The sequence below is a fragment of the Neophocaena asiaeorientalis genome, unplaced genomic scaffold (assembly GCF_003031525.2).
Source record: "Neophocaena asiaeorientalis asiaeorientalis breed wild unplaced genomic scaffold, Neophocaena_asiaeorientalis_V1.1 scaffold449, whole genome shotgun sequence".
Lineage (NCBI taxonomy): Eukaryota > Metazoa > Chordata > Mammalia > Artiodactyla > Phocoenidae > Neophocaena > Neophocaena asiaeorientalis.
The window spans coordinates 3007902-3023463 of NW_020175027.1; the positions used below are offsets into that span (position 1 = coordinate 3007902).

Sequence of the window (15562 nt, forward strand, 5' to 3'; positions counted from 1 at the left end):
ACTGCTGTCTTGTATTCATGCTTGGGTATTCATTCACCAACATTAAACCCCAGGATAGAAGATGTGACAAAGCATCCCTCCTCCATGGCATGAGTCTTTTGCTGGTTTCAGAGGTGGATGGTGACCAACACCGAAAATACACAGGAATGTTTCCTTGGACCTGGCGTGGGATGAAAAGTGCCTGCCATGACTATCACCATCTTTTCCCTGACACTTCCCCTCCAGTTTCTGAAGATATAGTAGAAAATAATCTTTTTTGAAGATACTGGGTAACAATTCCATAAAACAAAAACACATGCTTCCAAATGCACTGTGCTTTCAAATATTCTGGGTTTAGTTCAGCTGCCGGATGACCTGACTGATGTTCTCCTCGATAGCCAGGTGAGCCCACCTCCTTGAGGAAACCCACTCTATTCTTGGTAGCCTGATGGGCCACTGGGAGTTGGAAAGGGCACAAAACCCCTGAGATCAACTGAAAATTCTTCCTCAGGAAGGCAACTTCATGAATGAGGTCTCCCAAAGCAAATGAAACCAAACTTCCCCAGGTGCTCCTCAATCACTGTGTCGTCTGTCGGATGGTTTTGTTCTTGATCTTGGCTTGTCCACGTTTCAAGATGAGTTCCCAAACAGACTTCAGATTTGTAAATCCCCAGGTCATATAAGGTTCCACTCTACAGAGCGTTTTTATGGTTTTAGGGGTTACTTTCACAAAGACACCACTGAAAATCTTATTCAGGCGAAGTCTTGCAATGGTCCTCTGCACCAGTGAACTCACCCCATTAATCCTTTGGATGAATACAACGAAGGCCAAAGAATATTTATCTGGCACTTTCAAGCCATGAGGTTTCACTTCTAGTCTGAGGCGCACCCTGTCACACAGCTGCTGCCAGGAATCATGTAGAAACCATTCTAGTTGCTTAAACTTGAGCCCTTTTCCATTCCTCTGTTCCTCCTTGTGCAAAAGCGCCTGCTTTGCCTGGGTGGCTTTGAGGGCCTGATAAGCCTTCCTCTTTTTCAGGAGGTTTTCTGGAACCAAAGGGATCTTCCTTCTTTGCTCTTCCTCCATCTTTCCCATACTGCGGCTACTGCTCGTGTGCAGCCCCACCGGGTGGGAAAGAGAGAAATCGCTCTATGTTTACTTGACCATAGAGACGTCTATTCCAGCTCAGGGGTCCTCGACCCCCAGGGCGCAGACCGGTACCGACCACACAGCAGGAGGTGAGTGGCCAGCTAGCGAGAGCGAAGCTTCATCTGCCGCTCTGCATCATTCGCATTACCGCCTGAACCATCACTTGCATTACCCCTCCTCTCGCCCCATGTTCAAATTGTCTTCCACGAAACTGGTCTCTGGTGCTAAAAAGGTTGGGGACTGCTGTTCTGCCTCATGGCAGGGCGACCAGGCCTGCTGCGCCTTCTTAGCAGCAGTGAACCGCGGAGGCCTTGCTAACCCTTATTCCTGCCAAGAGTTGCACAAAGCTTCCTTCGCACTCCCTCCAAGCTTTTTAGAGCTGTGTCATCTTCAAAACCCAGCCCTTTCCGTTTCAGCTGTATTCTCATAATGCTGGAGGCCAGGCTATAAACACTGAATGGCTTCCCACCATGCATTCTCTTGTTATAATTTTAAATAGTCACAAAGGTTTTAATTTTTGGATAAATTGTAAATATTTTTTTAAAACAACTGGTTATTGTAAACCTCTGAAAGTAAAGCTGTAAGTCTTTAAAAGATATGCAATGGATTGGAAATACCAGAATGATTTGATACCCACTATTATCCAATAAAAATTACACGAACAAAATAAACAATTTACTTTTTAACTTGCTTGTTTTCCCTCTTTTTTCTCCTAACTCATATTTTGGTTCCACAGAATGTCATCTTAGTTTAATTTTTTTTTTTTTTTTGCTTGAAAATCTCTTATCCAGTGCAATAGCACACTTCATTGCAATAAAAATACACATATAACACTATTCCACTTCACAGGTAGGCAGAGCAGAAAAATTTAGGGCAGTGAAACTACTCTGTATGATACTATAATGGTGGAGACATGTCATTATACATTTGTCTAAACCCATAAAATGTACAACACCAAGAGGGAACCCTCATGTAAATTGTGGTCTTTGGGTGATAATGTAGGTTCATAAATTGTAACAGATGTACCACTCTGGTGGGGGATATTGATAATGGGGGAGGCTATGCATGTGGTTGGGACAGAGGGTTTAGGAGGAATCTCTGTACCCCTCAGATTTGCTGTGAATCTAAACCGTTCTTTTAAGAAAAAGTCTATTTAAAAAATACATATATAAATTTATACTTAATATTTTTTTCTTTCCTCTTGCTATAATTTTTTTTTCCTTCTGGATTTTCATTACAATTGAAGTAATTCATGCAGCCCATGAAAGTCACATAAATAATGACCAAACAGCAAAACGTATTAGAAGGACTTCTCCTGTGATGCTAGGTAGGTGTTTCTGGTACCTTGAGCTATCTAATGGACAATTTGTCCCCTGGGGGTTTTATTCCTCGTGGCAACATATTTTAGTAAGATTTTTAGAGGGGAGAGGTATACTTGTCTTTTGTTGGTTGGGAGAAGGGCCACTGGGCAAGGGGAGGACGAAAATGAGACTGTAACTACTAGCGACTTCTCTGCAAATCAATTTTAGGAAAGAGAACTTAAAGTTGAATTATGTAAAAACTTTGTATGCTCACGACTCCACGAAAATCTTCACGTGCCCTCCGGGGAGGGGCACTCCAGGTCGAAGACCAAGGCCTTAAGTCACCTCTCAGCAAGCTCCAGAGGCCTCTTAACCATCCCACTCCTTGGGTCCGCTCGCTGTCCTAGGGCGACAGCGCCCCCGCCTCGCTGCGACCGCCCAGACGCCGCTGCGTCCCCGCCCCTTCCGGCGCGCGAGGTTTGATTCCCTTGGCGGGCGGAAACGGCCAGAGCGTGGCTATCCAAAAAGTTTCTAGGAGCTCTCTGCGCTCACCGGTTCCTTTCGGACGGCAGACCGGCGCGTCTGTCTTTCTGCCTGGCCCAGTCCCTCCCGGCCCTCCGCCCTCAGGTCAGTGAGTCCCGCGTGGGTGAAGGCCGGGGTTCCGGCCGTGCGCGGCGCGGGGGACGGCGGCTCGGGCCCAGAGTGCTCCTGGCTCACAGGAGACTGGGGAACTTCACCGGAGTCCCACCTTATGAGCACAGTTCCTTGGATGAGATAGCCTTTCCGACCCCTGGTTTTCTCCTCTGTAAGTGGGATAGGGATCGTATCCGCCTCCGGGTTATCGGTGAGGTAAAGCGCTTGCCACCTAGGAGGCTGTGATAGATGTGAATTCCCATTCCATGTTTCCATGACACTGACGGTCTCCGGGAAAGAAGTTCAAAGAAGGGTTTCGAGTTATTTCTGTTCGTACAACTCAATTTACTAGGCAGTTCAGTAAACAAGGAAATGTGTTATGTCTAATCACCCCCTTTTCAGAGTCCAAATCCTTCCTTTTCCTTCACCTTCCGAAAGTAGTGGCTTAAGAGGCTTAACACTAAAAGGGGAATATGCACCGAATGCTATAGCACTAAAAGGAGTGACCCACCGGGAGACCAGTGGGAAAAAGGGAGACTTCCAAAGGAGGGCGTCCCAGGAGAGTGATCAGGCCTCTAGCTCCTAGGATGAATAATTGTCCTTGAGCTTCACAATTGGTATTTCTCCTGGTAGTGGAAAGGGGGAAGGTAGTGCCTGGAGTTTTGCTTACAGCCCAGTGTTCCTAACTTTTTTGTTCATATTTTGGTTTCTATCTCTGTGTTGTGTGGGATAAATCAGAAACATCCTTACTGCACCTTCATGGGCGTGTCTCACCAGTGGATCTGTCCTTTCAGTATTTCTACTATGGACCAACCAGATGGCCAGATCAGTCCCTTACTACCTTTGGGAGTGAATGCCTCTTTACTGGTGCTCCCAGAAGCCTCTGCAGGGGAGCAGGACAGTATGTTAATTAAATGTATTACAAGGGCACATTATATGCCATTCTGTATTTTACTTCTCATTTGAAATATCCTCAGCATCAGTGTCATACCAAGTTCACTAGATAATGTAAATGTATTATACAGCAGGTAATAGCATAGCCCAGATAAGACTATGTTGGTAGGAAAATGCCCCCAATTTGTTGCTATCTTATAAAATTTACTGATAAACTTTCTTCCACTATCTAGGCAATTCCTTCTTTCCTCAGAAAAGTTCAAGACCCCAATTGTATATAGCTCCAGTTCTTCTACTTAGTCACATTTAGAAGGACATTCAGGTGTCTGGGGTCTAGTTTCCTTCTTCATTATCCACAGTTGGGAGGCTGTCTTCCACATTGACTGATCATATACTTCCTTTAGCAGCAAGTGGGTTACTCCAGTCAAAAGTCTTTTGTGTGTTCTGTATTTCCAGACTCTAGAGGATAAACAGGGAGAGCACTTCAGAATATTTAGAACCAGCTCCACTTCTACAAAATTTAAAAGCCAAGTAAAATCTGCTATCATTATAGCAGTTTTGCAACGTAAACACCAGTTTTCTTATACAGTAGCACGAATGATGTTCCCTGGATTCAGTAGATACAGTTTAGGGCCACATTGGTATTACTCACCTAAAGACATGGTGTGATTTGAGAGAAGGGGGTAGATAACAAAATGGAAGGAAGAAAAATAGGAGGTGTGTGATTTAGTCTTACACTGGTGAGAGTTGATCTCTGCTAGTTGACTGGAGGCCATAACCTGGAAGTTGAAAACTCATTTGGGAAAAATCTGTCAAGAAGTTGGTTATGACACTCTTATATCCCTGTCTGGGAAAATGAATTCCAACATCATACTAATTGCTTTCTCTTTCTAAGTGTGGCAATTTGAAATAGCCCAGTCCTTTATATGGAATTTAGGCATGTGCAGTGGTGGCAATTTGGAGTGTTACTTATACTTCCTAAGGCCTACTTCTTTCCCTTTGTCCATTTCCATCTCATGTTTTTTAGTTTGTTTGTTTTTATTTTTTGGCCGAGCTGCGCAGCTTGCAGGATCTCAGTTCCCTGACCAGAGATTCAATCCAGGCCATGGCAGTGAAAGCCGGGAATCCTAACCATTAGGCCATCAGGGAACTCCCTCCATCTCATGGTTTTTAAACTTTGAAATGTCTGTTTGTGTTTCCTCTTTAACCCCTGTGTTCTGAATGCCCCAATACTGCATTAGTTGGAGCTTTGCTCTCTAAGGAACCTGATAGCCTACTTTTATAGCAGACCACTTTCTAAACAGATTTATAGCCTAACATTCCCCCATTTCCAAAGTCCTGCTCATTCTCTTCTCCATCATCAGGATCCCAAAGATTTCTTAGCCTTGTGTTGACCTCTATACCTTTACTGCTATTTTTCCTGTTTTAAAAATTCTTAGTCCTGCGATTCCTCTCTTTTGGGGGTGTGGTTCCACTTCATTCCCAATTTGCTCCAATAACAAATGCCCTTTAAAAGGTTTCTGAATTAGTAAGGATATTTCTAATCCTGTGTCTCAGGTGCCCAGGGAGAATAAATATGTCCTCTCTGCTGTCTCCTTGCGTGGAACAACTTTTGCCACTCCAGGGGAAGCGGAAATATTTCATTTTATATCACCAGCTTTCCGCTATTATCAGGACTTGACTTTGCTTCCTTTGTTTGCCTACGCTGTTCATGCAGATTCAGCTAGATTAAAAGTTCCACCTGCTTATTAAGTTGGTCCAATGCCACCTCTTCCTAGGAAATGACTAATATTGTTTATTGGATCAGAATGTCTTTTGCCCATGATCTTTATCTTTCTTGCTATTTCAGCTTTGACATTGCTACTAAAACCTTTTTTTTTAAGCTGATTTTTTTCTTGGGTTTTGATATTTTTCCTTCCAGAACTTCTGCTCTAGTGTTCATTTCACTGACCAAATTTTTGAAGACTTTTTACTTGCTAAATAGCATACCTTTTATCTCCAAGTAAAATGATTCCTGGAATCAGAGTGCTTTAGGCATTTTGTAAGGAAATTTAAAGGGATCTTAAAAAAAAAAAATCCTCTGTGTCTCTTGGGCTTTTGATAATTTCATTCATTTTTTTTCTCCACTTCAGTTTAAGAAGATTACCCATCTTCACTGTAGCAAGGACCTTCCCTATTGCTCTGTCTTTTCCTTTATAAACTCACCACAGTCCTGAGGTTGAACTCATAACTCTAGGTCTTTTTTAAGGTTTAATAACATGCTGGCCACTCAGCTCTGGATGAGCCAGGATGAAGGACAGAGAACTTGAAAGTAGTAAACATGGTGCTGGCCACTTAACCAATCCCAGAGCCTTCAGCAGACTTGCTAAAGCCCTGCCTGTTGGTGAAGGGAGACTGTCTGGCTCTAGAAATGAGCACTAGCACCAGGTTTCCACTACTGAGAGGCATTAATTAAGATGTATGAGTTTTGCCCTTTCCAGGTAGAACTTTGCCCAAGTCCCATTTGGCTATGCATATACTTACCTAATCTTTCTAAATGTTACAGAGAGTGGGGTCCTGGGATCTTGAACTCTGTGGTGCCATACCTAGTGTTGACCAGTGCTAGGGCACAGAAGGAGATTTGTGCACAGGAGTCAGACCAGGCAAAAGAGTTTATCACTAGCTGGGTCTTGGACTCAAAGCCCTTTGTGAACTCTAGAGCCCTTGGTGTGCTGTGCTGACTCAGTGACCTCCACTTCCCTGGGCTCCTCTGATTCCTGCGTGGCTTTCTAAGGGGTGTGGAAGCATCTCTTTCCAAGGTTGAAATCTCAAGTCCTGTCCTGTCACACTGGCCTCTAGGAAGAAGAGCTCCTTAGAGAAACTGTATCTATATAGGTTCAGAGAGCTTGCACCCCATGTCTACCTATAAGAAAGCTCCATTTTGCAGTACCTAAACTCAGGTCCTAGGACTTAACCTATATAGGAGCACTTCCAAATTTATTTAGAAATCTACTTCCTAGAAACTTTCTTTTTAGTAGTGTTGCTTTTTTCCTTCCTTCTTGGCTTCCATGAAGCTGTATTCGAATTCTTGCTTTTCTAATTGTTATCTCCATGCTCTTCCTCTTGCCACTCCTAGCTATAGGTCTGGTATAGGTAAGGCCTTATCTGTCTTAATTGTCTGTCTTTCACTTTACAGTCTTTACTGTAATTGATTTTGTGTGTGGTGTGAGGTAGAGATCCAATTTTCTTTTTTCCCGTATACCTAACCAATTGTCCACGCTCCAAATCTGCATTTCCTTTTCCTGGTACCTCTGAAAGCAGTTTAAATTCAGTGCATGTCAGCCTTTTCTTCCTCTGGGATCTTTGCACCTAAATTCCCTCTTTCTGGAATGCTCTTCCTCTCATTTTTTTTGGGTTAACAATTCCTGTTAAGGCCTATCAACCACAGACCATTAGGGACACATCCGTGATTAAAAAACAATTAGGTATACTTAGCTTGCTGCAGCAAGAGAAACCATATACCCTAGGATCTTGGGCATCTCAGTAAGAGTGAGTTGAAAGGGGCTTACAGGATTTGGGCTTGTGCTAGGGAAGCAAGGACCAGTTTTTTGTTTGTTTGTTTAGTTGCAGCATGTGGACTTCTTAATTGTGGCATGCAGGCTCTTAGTTGTGGCATGTGAATTCTTAGTTGCAGCGTGCGTGTGGGATCTACTTCCCCATCCAGGGATTGAACCCAGGCCCCCTGCATTGGGAGCATGGAATCTTCCCCACTGGACCACCAGGGAAGTCCCAAGGACCAGTTTTGGAGTGGATACTGTCAAAGAGCAGGAGCATTTCAGCATTTGGGTATCTGAGGAAGCCGGAAGTGGGAGGAATGAGGTAGTGCTGAGGATGTCCTTGGTGAGAAAGCAGCAGTCTGTCAAATAAAGGAACATTATCATTTTAACTGCTTCATACAGAAACATTGTTTACATGGTCTTGCACAGTTCCTATTGGAAACATTCTTCAAGTTGTGATGGGAAGGGCTGGTTTGCTTTTTCTTGCTTCTCATTCTTTGAGTTAGATCTTGACTTAAACATTACCTTCTTAGTGACCCATTCTAACCACTGTTGCGTATTTTCCCCAGTATTTATTACATATTGTTATTTATTTATTTATTTATGGCTGTGTTGGGTCGTCGTTGCTGCGCGCGGGCTTTCTCTAGTTGTGTCGAGCGGGGGCTACTCTTTGTTGTGGTGCACAGGCCTCTTATTGTGTTGGCTTCTCTTGTTGTGGAACACTGGCTCTAGGTGTGTGGGCTTCAGTAGTTGTGGCACGTGGGGTCAGTAGTTGTGGCACATGGGCTTAGTTGCTCCGCAGCATGTGGGATCTTCCTGGACCAGGGATCGAACCCGTGTCCCCTGCATTGGCAGGCGGATTCTTAACCACTGAGCCACCAGGGAAGCCCTTTATTACAAATTATAATTATTTAATTCATTGTCTGTTAATTTTCCTTTTGTCTTCTCCACTGGAATGCAAGATCTATGAGGGCAGGAACCATATTTCTTCTCTGTTATAGCTTTGGTGCCAAGTGCAGGTCTGGCACATCACTGGTGCTCAATAAACACATCTGTATGGATAAATGAATGAATACAAGAAAGTTCAGAGTTAATAGTCTGATTGCATTAGCAGTTCTGCCAGATACAGTGCTAATCTCTAGTTATAGTCAACTAGGAACTTATCCTCCCCAAATAAGACAAAGCTGGTATGAGTATGACCTCACGTGTACTCACCCCATGGTGTTTTGTAATTCTAGTTAATTTTAAAACTCAGGAAGACAAAAATCAAATAAGACCTCCTAACACTTTTATAACTAATTTTTTATTATTTATTTATTCATTTACTTATTTAATTTTTATTTTATATTGGAGTATAGTTGATTTACAATGTTGTGTTAGTTTCAGGTGTATAGCAAAGTGATTCAGTTATACATATAACCATTCTTTTTCCGATTCTTTTTCCATACTGGTTATTACAGAATATTGAGTAGAGTTCCCTGTGCTATATAGTAGGTCCTTGTTGTTTATCTTTTTTATATATAATAGTCTGTCTGTGTTATTTTAATAAATTATTTGATATATACTTAAGAGTATAGGGACTTCCCTGGTGACGCAGTGGTTAAGAATCTGCCTACCGATGCAGGGGACACAGGTTTGATCCCTGGTCCGGGAAGATCCCACATGCAGCTGAGCCCGTGTGCCACAACTACTGAAGCCCACCCACATGCCTAGAGCCCATGCTGTGCAACAAGAGAAGCCACTGCAATGAGAAGCCTGTGCACCACAACAAAGAGTAGCCCCCGCTTGCCACAACTAGAGAAAACCTGTGCATAGCAACAAAGACCCAACATGGCCATAAACAAACAAACAAACAAACAAACAGAGTATATGTAACACATGTAAGTTGTGAAGCATAATAATAAAATATATATCTCATTACATGTATCTTAAAATTGTATATCATTGGAGTCTTAATTTGCATATCCCTGATGACTAATGAAATTGAGCCTTTTTTCATCTTTTTATTGGTTATTTGTGTTTATTTGTGAAATGCCTTTTTTATTTCATTTGCTTATTTTTCTGTGGGGTTGTCTTTTTCTATATTGTTGTGATGGAGTATATGTATTCTGGGTGAAAGTCCACTGTTATAAGTGTTGCAAATATTTTCTCATATTTATGTTATTTTTTTCTTAAATGATGTCATTGGATATGCAGAGGTTCTTAATTTCAATGTTATTTAATATTTATTTATTTAAATAATGCTAGCTTTTTAAAATTTATCTATCTATCTATTTTTAAAATTTTTTTTAGTTTTGGCCTTGCCACACAGCTTGTGGGAGTTTAGTTCCTTCCCCGACCAGGGATTGAACCCGGGTCCTCGGCAGTGAGGGCCTGGAGTCCTAACCACTGGACTGCCAGAGAATTCTCTATTATTATTTTTTATGATTAGCACTTTCTGTGTCTATTTAAAAGATCCTCTTCTATCCTGAAATGATGACAATATTCTATTAAAACTTTTAAAGGCTTACCTTTCATATTTAAGTCTTTATTTGATCTGGAATTGATTCTTATGTATGGTGTGAGATAGGAATCCATTTTTTTTTAATATGGCTGATCAGTTTTTCCAGTATCATTTATATGCCTAAGACTTATTTATATTTGGAGTTACAAGAATGAAGGCGATAGTCTCTCTCTCTTTTTTCTTATACGGTTTCTCTATTTTTATTTTTTAGGGATCTCAATAAGAATGAAGGAGATAGTCTCTTAATAGTTCCTTTTTTGATCATGTACTGTTTTTGTTTTTGTCTTACAGGTTCTTTTTATAATTTTGAGTAAACTTCCAGGAGGACTATGAAAGATTATGATGAACTTCTCAAATACTATGAATTATATGAAACTGTTGGGACAGGTAATTATTTTCTTCTTGGAGAGGATAGGTCATCTATTTGAGAGTATAGTGTATTTGGGCAGCCAAGAGCTTTTTAGCCTCACTTATGTAGTTTTAAAATTCTTCAACCAATTTTAGTAAGAAAAAGTGGAGCAAGAGAGAGGAGAATTGTAGGAGGGGCCTTGTGGTTCATTTTATTTAGAATAAAAGTCACTAGAGAGTTTTGAGCCAAGTAGTGGTCTGACCTTTTGTTTTTAAGGTTCACTCTGGCTGCTTGGTTGTGAAAAGACTGGCTGGGAGAGGGCAAGGATGGAAAAACATAGATGTTAGGAGGTTATTGCAATAATTTAGGTGAGTGATACTGGAGATGATGGTGACTTGGATGGTGATAGAATTGAAGGTAGTGAGATTCTGTGTATAGAAAGGGGTGAGATTCTGTATACAGACATACACACACATATGTACATTTAAGTATAGTATATTGAGGCATAACACATAGTAAAATAAGCAAAGTGTACTAATTTTGATGGAGTTTTTGTACACATATACCCATATGTTCCCTGCTCAGATCAGGGCATAGAAATTTCTAGTCAGTGCCTGCTGCCTTTCTCCCAAGGTAAACTTTAATATATTTTTGAAGACAGAGCCAGTGTGATTTGTTGGAGGGTTGGATATGTGGTGTGAGACAAAAGCGAGGGGCTAAAAATGGCTTCTGGATTTTTGGCCTGAGCACCTGGGAAGATGGAGTCGCCATTTACTGAGATGAGGAAGACCATGGGAGGGACTACCAGGAGCTTCTTTCTAGAAGCCCTCAGCTGGCGGTTTCTTTTAGATACCTAAATGTAGACCTTTATCCAGCTTTTGAGCCAGTTTTGAAACATAATTGCTTATTTTTACAGTTTTAACACTGAATGGAAATTTCATATTACTTGTCTTTTGTCTCTCCAACTTTATATTGTGTTCTGGCAATGTTAATTATAAAGTAGGTTTAATTGCAATGTTAATTATAAAACAAATTTCTAGAGAATGAATCCTTTTTTCCTACTTCTTCATTGCAAAATTAAAGATATCCTATCATGGCAAAGAGTCTTTAGTTAGTCATTGGATGAGGAGAGGCTAGGATCATGGCCAACACTTGGAAGCAACAAGAAGAAAGGGCCACAAACTTCAGAAAAATATAGATCAATAGACCCTTATAAAAGTACGTGGAAAGGTTTTTTGTGCCTCAGTTCTCAGTTTGCTCTGATGATGATATTTAAGTTAGTTTGCTTCTCTCTTCATAATACATTTTCCCATACTTAGGTGGCTTTGCAAAGGTCAAACTTGCCTTCCATATCCTCACTGGAGAAATGGTAGCTATAAAAATCATGGATAAAAATGCACTAGGGGTAAGTCTAACATTACTTAAAAAATATTTATAGATCAGTTTTGTGAATTAAAACTTGAATTTGCTCTAATGTTCTAGTTACTGCTCTTTTATTAGAATAACATTTCCATAGCCAGTTATGTATAAATCTATGGTTTTAAAAAGTAATCTGGGGACTTCCCTTGTGGCGCAGTGGTTAAGGATCTGCCTGCCAGTGCAGGGGACATGGGTTCAATCCCTGGTCCGCGAAGATCCCACATGCCGCAGAGCAACTAAGCCTGTGCGCCACAACTACTGAGCCTGCACTCTAGAGCCCGCGAGCCACAACTACTGAAGCCCATGTGCCTAGAGCCCGTGCTCCTCAACGAGAGAAACCACCGCAATGAGAAACCTGCACACTGCAACAAAGAGTAGCCCCCGCTCGCCGCAACTAGAGAAAGCCTGTGTGTAGCAATGAAGACCCAATGCAGCCCCCCCCAAAAAAAAATTAATTAATTAATTTAAAAAAAAGTAATCTGGGGAAGGAGTTTCTTTGTTCTTAATTTTAATACAGGGCAATGGCACATATTTGAAGTCGACAGGGTCCATTTTTCTGCAGTTGTTTCATAGTCTTGTAGGTGTTTCTGGGTATTGATATTTCCCTTCTTTATCTTCTCATGATACCCTTACTAAATGTTGATCTACTTTATAGTATAGATCGATCTTATGTCCCAGAATTTTATTCAAAGAATAAATTTTACTCAAAATTTATTCTAACTTTTATTAGAAATTATGAAATCCTTTTCTTAATCAGCCTTTTTTTCCTCTACCTGAATGCTTCTAGGATTGAGTTGCTCATTACCTTCTAAAGCAGCCCATTTAATTTGTGATCTTGGCTATAATGTGCATAAAGTTTTCTATTTTTCTATTAAGGGAGAATCTGTCTCTTTTGATGGTCTTTGGGCATTATATACCCTTCCCAGTGTTTGAAGTCATCCTGAGTGGTCTTTTTTTTTCTAATTCTTTCTACCATCCTTGTATGGTTTGGTTTCTATGCTTTGTTCTGGTCTCTTTCTGCTGAGAATTCACTAGTCTCTTAGTATGCATCTGTGATTGTTTGTTTTTTCGGAGATAAATTAAAAACATTTTTTTAAAATCTTTTTTTTTTATCCTCTGACCAAAAATCTCTGAGGGTTAAAGTTTTTTATTCTTTGCGATTGAGTTAGCATTATAATTATTATTAGTATACAGTTGAGTAAAACAGCACAAACATTTTATGTGTTGATAATTATCAAACATAAAAATCACTTTACTGAAAGTGCATATTTATATGAGACATGTTGGACTTTTTTGGGGGTCTCTCATGTTGTTAGGACGAGACAGAGTTTAATATCAACTGTTACTTTATTTTTAAGGATGCAAGTGCTGATTAACATACATAAATAGTCAAAGAGAATATGTTTTGTTATAATAACGTCACTCACTTCTTTGAACTCCTTCTGAAATATATGCCAGAATCACACAATGATCTATATCAGAAATTATTTTTAATAACCTATCAACTGACAATTCAGGCTCTCCTTCAATATTTTTGTTTTCAGTGCTCAATACTGTACTTATTAAACTAATAAAAAGGTATTAAAAAAACATTTTTCTTGAGCATTTAAACATTGGTTACAAAACTGATTAATTCCCTTAAGCAATTTCAACTTCAGTTATAACTTTAGTATGACTTATTTACTTGGACACAGCAAACACTTAAATAGCAGACAAAATGTGACCTGTTATTACAAAATGCATTACCACAGCAGTACTCAAAACTATTCTAAATCATCAATATGATGATATTAGTTCATTATTTCTAAACTTGTTTTTGTATTTTTTTTTTTTTTTTTTTTTTTGCGTTACGCGGGCCTCTCACTGTTGTGGCCTCTCCCATTGCGGAGCACAGGCTCCGGACGCGCAGGCTCAGCGGCCATGGCTCATGGGCCCAGCCGCTTCGCAGCATGTGGGATCTCCCCAGACCGGGGCACGAACCCGTGTCCCCTGCATCGGCAGGCGGACTCTCAACCACTGCGCCACCAGGGAAGCCCCTGTTTTTGTATTTTTTATTGTTGCTATGTTTATTTTAGTTACTTCTTGGGACTTTAAAAATATTTTGATTACTTTCAGGGTTTCAGTCATCAGACTCCCACATCCCCCAAAAAAGAAGAAAAAAAAAAGATTATCATATCAAAATAGTCAAAGTTACAATTGATTCTTGGTTAAGAACTAATATCTGGTTGCATGGCCCTAGATAATTGGATATTAAGCCACAGATCATTAGTTCAAGTCCCTTTTTATAATAAAATTTTACTTGTTTACTTCATGGATATCTGGATTTCTATCTTTAATATGGACTTTGAAAGTTTTTCAACTTGGTTTACCCTCCTCCCCAACCAACTTCTTATTTTGAAAAATTTCAAGCTCCTTGAAAAGTTGGAAGACTGAGACAGTGAATACCTTTTATCTACATTCACCAATTTTTAGCTCAGCATGCTTCTTAATGGGCATTGCTGGGACCGAAGTGGTAGCCAAGGCATGTACACTGAGTAGTGTTTCTGTCATTTTCCTTGTTTGGAATGCTAACCTTCTAAAGGGAGTCTGAGATTATTTTAATTTTTCTAGATGTTATACTATTGCCCCACATTGAACTTGTCTTTCGTAAAACCCTCAAGGCCTTTTTAAAATGTACACACAAATAAGTTTTGTTTTTTATTTCTATATTGTTGAACAAATTGTTTTGAGGCTGTTGATTGCTTTTGCTACTTAGTATTAAAGTTGGTGATATTGATGCTTGGAGCACTTCCCAAATAGGTTTATTGCTCATTTAATGAAATGTTTTGTCACAGAGTGATTTGCCCCGGGTCAAAATAGAAATTGATGCCTTGAAGAACTTGAGACATCAGCATATATGTCAACTCTACCATGTGATAGAGACAGCCAACAAAATATTCATGGTTCTCGAGGTCAGTAGTATGTTCCAGAGACCTAAAATTATTTGGTCATTGTCTTAGTCTGTTTGGGCTGCTGTAACAAGATATCACAGACTGGGAAGCTTCTGAACAACAGAAATTCATTTCTTACAATTCTGGAGGCTGGGAATTCCAAGATCAAGGCACCATCATGGTCGGGTGAGGGCGCTCTTCTTGGTTCATAACTGGTACCTTATTGCTGTGTCCTTATATGATAGAAAGGGTTAGGGATCTCTGGAGCCTCTTTTAGAAGAGCACTAATTTCATTCATGAGGGCTCTGCCCTCATGTCTTAATAACCTCCCAAAGGCCCCACTTTCTAATGCCACCATCTTTGGGGGTTAGGATTTCAACATATGAATTTTTGGAGGGACACAAACATTCAGACCATTCTCACTCATTTTATCAATAGTTATGGGAAAAGTACATTTCACCTGAAAGATTAAATTTTTTTTTTTAACATCTTTATTGGGGTATAATTGCTTTACAATGGTGTGTTAGTTTCTGCTTTATAACAAAGTGAATCAGTTATACATATACATATGTTCCCATATCTCTTCCCTCTTGCGTCTCCCTCCCTCCCACCCTCCCTATCCCACCCCTCCAGGCGGTCACAAAGTACTGAGCCGATATCCCTGTGCCATGCGGCTGCTTCCCACTAGCTATCTACCTTATGTTTGTTAGTGTGTATATGTCCATGACTCTCTCTCACCCTGTCACAGCTCACCCTTGCCCCTCCCCATATCCTCAAGTCCGTTCTCCAGTAGGTCTGTGTCTTTTTTTTTCGCGGTACGCGGGCCTCTCACCGCTGCGGCCCCTCCCATTGTGGAGCACAGGCTCTG

General features: G+C 40.5%; 1 protein-coding gene and 1 pseudogene across 2 annotated transcripts in view; one reads left to right on the forward strand and one right to left on the reverse strand.

The window, feature by feature from the left end:
- Window positions 1–333: 333 nt before the first annotated feature.
- LOC112411765 (60S ribosomal protein L7-like 1) lies at window positions 334–1084 on the reverse strand (annotated as a pseudogene).
- A 1844-nt stretch (window positions 1085–2928) lies between these two features.
- MELK (maternal embryonic leucine zipper kinase) overlaps window positions 2929–15562 on the forward strand; it is a 78657-nt gene continuing 66023 nt past the window's right edge. The window contains exons 1-4 of one of the 2 annotated variants that reach the window (XM_024763019.1): window positions 2929–3057; window positions 10288–10383; window positions 11665–11750; window positions 14599–14715. In XM_024763019.1, coding sequence (XP_024618787.1) covers window positions 10326–10383; window positions 11665–11750; window positions 14599–14715 — 261 coding nt within the window. In that variant the 5' untranslated portion in view covers window positions 2929–3057; window positions 10288–10325. Of the gene's footprint in view, window positions 3236–10287; window positions 10384–11664; window positions 11751–14598; window positions 14716–15562 lie in introns of both variants that reach the window. The other variant, XM_024763020.1, reaches the window with a different exon arrangement.